Source organism: Alligator sinensis, unplaced genomic scaffold (assembly GCF_000455745.1).
Source record: "Alligator sinensis unplaced genomic scaffold, ASM45574v1 scaffold1620_1, whole genome shotgun sequence".
Taxonomy (NCBI): domain Eukaryota; kingdom Metazoa; phylum Chordata; order Crocodylia; family Alligatoridae; genus Alligator; species Alligator sinensis.
Window position 1 is genome coordinate 1,103 of NW_005843844.1, and position 3,585 is coordinate 4,687.

The 3,585-nt window shown below is 55.8% G+C and overlaps 1 gene segment (V, D, J or C); it reads right to left on the reverse strand.

Annotated features, from left to right (window-relative positions):
* Positions 1-438: 438 nt before the first annotated feature.
* Positions 439-962, reverse strand: LOC112548971 (the record flags this gene model as incomplete). The annotated part of the segment is given in 2 exon segments: positions 439-759; positions 887-962. Coding segments are annotated over 2 exon segments (397 nt in total), but the record flags the coding sequence as incomplete, so codon positions are not given.
* Positions 963-3,585: the final 2,623 nt, after the last annotated feature.

A 3,585-nucleotide genomic window follows, 5' to 3' on the forward strand; every position in this document is an offset into this window, starting at 1 on the left:
TTGCCTTTCCTGCTCCTCTTGGCCTTGGGTTGGTCCCACTAGTCTTGCTGGGAGGCTATAACTGAGAGGATGGTGGAGATTCCCTGACGAAGGTGTCAGGAGAACAAAGCGTGGCTCCTCGGGGAAGGGCTGACTCAGAGAGCAGTGTCCAGCCATGGCTGGTCCCCAGGGGAACCAAGTCCTCAGACAGAGGCACCCATGCGGTCACAGTTCAGAGCAATGACACCGAGCTGAGTCCAGTGTCTCCCACAGAGAAAAACAAGGGGACGTCCCAGGAATCTGAGCCCTGTGCAGCTCCTGGATCCCAGCTTGCCAGGAAGGATCCCTTGGGAGTGACATGGGAAAAAGTGCTTCTCCACAGCTGAGCTGGGCCCTCAGAGTATCACAGAGTGAGGGTTGGTAAAGGCCCCCTGTGGCAATGGGACGTTTGTGTCTCACTTCCCCGTTGCACTGTGTGACTGTGAGCCTTGCTGCTATCCCACACCTGGCGGTAATAGTCAGCCTCATCCTGAGCTTGGACTCCAGTGATGGTCAATGTGGCCGTGTTGCCGGAGTTGGCACCAGAGAATCGGTCAGGGATGCCGGAGGGTCTCTTGCTATCATTATATATAATGAGTAGAGGGGCAGTGCCAGGTTTCTGCTGGTACCAGTGCACACTCTTGCTACCAATGTTGTTCCCAGAGCAAGTCAGCCGAGTGGTTTCTCCAGGAGACACAGACACTGAAGGCGGCTGCGTCACCACATACTGGGCAAGGGAACCTGAAAGAGGAGAAAAGGTGGGGATGAAAAGCTTCATTAGTCTGCGCGGGCAGCGCAGGGATGTGGAGAAATGAAAATGGCCCTGTGTTAAGAGACTGTGAAATCTCCCCGCGCCCCAGCTGAGTACCAGAGAAATAGGTGACCAGTGCGAGGCAGATTCCCCACGTGGCCCCAAGTCTCACTCTGGCTCTGCTCAGCACCATCCCCAGCCCCAATCCTGAGCCCCTTTCCTGGGCTTAGGAGAAGAAATCCTGCTGGGCCCTGAAGAGCTGTGTGGTGTGTGGATGCTGTGGGCTGGGTGTGGGGCAGTCCTGAGTGTCCAGCCAGGGGGTGGTCAGAGGTGGGGACCCCATGGGCCCAGTCAGACAAGCGTGGATGCCCAGAGCAGTTCATCAGCCTTGAGGAATCACAGGCCTTCCCCACGTGGCCCCAAGTCTCACTCTGGCTCTGCTCAGCACCATCCCCAGCCCCAATCCTGAGCCCCTTTCCTGGGCTTAGGAGAAGAAATCCTGCTGGGCCCTGAAGAGCTGTGTGGTGTGTGGATGCTGTGGGCTGGGTGTGGGGCAGTCCTGAGTGTCCAGCCAGGGGGTGGTCAGTGTTTGGGCTGTGATGGCTGTGCAGGGACTGGGGGTGGCTGGCGGCAGATGCAGCTGCTGGCTGAGCAGTAGCAGGGGAGCTTTGGTTGCCCTCCTTGCCCCCTGCTCAAGGCAGACCCCCACTGACTGCTAAGGACTCGGCTCACTGCTATGACCACTGGGGCCTGGAGGCACAAGTCACCTGGGCCTTAACACTGCTAAAGACTGGGGCTCTTGCCCAAGGCAAGGAGCTGTGAGGAGGATGTGGGGTGTCTGGGACCCAGAAGGGTTCCCCTCTCCCCCATCCTCCCAAATAGGTCTGGGCTCTGCCCCTTGCGCCATCCCACAGGGCAGCACTGGCCAGCAAAGAGCCCAGGACCCTCCAAAGCAGGAAGGGAATGAGAGTTGAAGAGGGGGAAGCAGAAGTCACAGTGAGTTGAGGCTCCGGGGAAACCTGGGCAGTGTCCAGAAATCAGACCTGGACTCTGGCCTGGGATCAATTGACCTGCACTTGCCTGTCCCCAGAAGAGCTGGGAGTCGGCTGACAGCGCCTGGCGGTCGCCTGCACAAGGAGCCTGATGTTCACAGCCTGCGCTGGACAGGACTGTCCTGAGGGACCGCACTAGGCACAGAGCATCCCTCTCATACTGGGATCTTCGCACCATTGCCCAAGTGTGATTGTGCTGTTCCTCCCTTGCAGACCTGGCCTGGTGCCCTGTGCTGCTCCTGTGGCTCCTGTGTGCTGTGGGTCGCAGTGGATGCCCAGCGCCCTCCAGTGCCCACTGCCACAGCTGTCAGGACTGCCCAGAGGTACAAGTAACAGCGCTGCCAAGTCATGTCCTCTCATCCAGCTGTTCTGCATCTGGACATAATTCTTTATGCAGGGACTGGGATGTCTGTGCCAGCAGCCTGACTGGCACTCAGGGGCAAGGCCTGCCAAGGCTTCAGACTGTTACAGCAACCATGCTGCAGACAACCCTAATGTAGAGTTGAGATATTACCAGGCACCATGTGACTCGGATTGTAATAGGTGGCCTCTCTTTTCTTTCCTGCTCTTGTTGGCCATGTTCAGGTCTTGACTTGTGAGTGCCCAGATACCCACATGCTCTCAGGGGCAGGGAGGGCTCAGTGATCTCTGCTGTGTGCCAGAAGATGCTGCTGAAACCCACTGGCCATGGGGGAGGGAACTGGGGAAGGGCGCGTTGTGGAAGAAGAAAACCCCAGGCCTTCATTTCTTTCCAAGAAGTGCTTTGTGGAATTTTCCATAACACTGGGCAGACCGATGAGGTCAATAGCTCAAACCATAGTTTTCCCGCCTTTGCAGTTTCCCGCCCTTGCAGCTTTCTGGTTCCAACTAGTTCTCTGTTCAACTTGTTATATCTTGTGTCATGTGACCTAAATTGAAACATATAAAAGGGTTGCTTTGATTGTCTGGGGTGGAGAGGCTCCGTGCCCCTCGCCCCCCACCCCCCCGCAGCTGCTTGTAAATAAAGGGTCTCTGACAACTTCGTGGCTAAACAACAGAGTGAAGCTTGTTTCTTCCACAATTCTTGGTGCCGTGACTTGGATGGCAACGCCCGGCTGAGAGTACTGACGGACTTGCGGACCGTTCCCCTCCGAAACCCCAGGCGCCAAATCAAGGTAAGAGACCTTTTGAAATCTCTAAAGGGGTTATCGGTGGAGGACTGCCCATGCGGGTCGGGAAACCAGCTCGAGCTTACGCCATCCGAACTTTTGAAATACGAACTTGTCAGACACTCTAAAGGGTTGGGCGGCTGAGGGCAGAGAGGTTTTAAAAAGGCCTGGGCCAGGAAGAAGGGCAGCCATTATCCATGCGGTCATCCAGGTGAATCTGAACCTGGCTCTCTCCTCATCACCGCATGCTGCAAGAGTGCCCTGCCTCCAGAGGAAACAGCAACCACCTCTGGATGATGCGAGTGAGTAACCTACTCGAGATCCGATCAGATATTTAGCTTCAGTAACTCAGATGCGTGTTGAAACGGCTACCTCAGCCACCCTGGTTTGCTCTATGGGATTCCTTTGATATTCCTGTAAGATTTCTATGATATTGCTCTACCTTTTACCCTGTTTCTGCCCTACCCCTGTAATCAATAAAGTTCTCCTTTGTGACCGGTGTGGAGACTTATTGAGGGGTGGAACTAAATTATGCCAAGGAGGCCCCTTAGGTCGGTGGACTAAGGGAGGCTTCCTAATAAGCCCCTGACTTGGGGAAGTGCCCCAACTGCTTGTA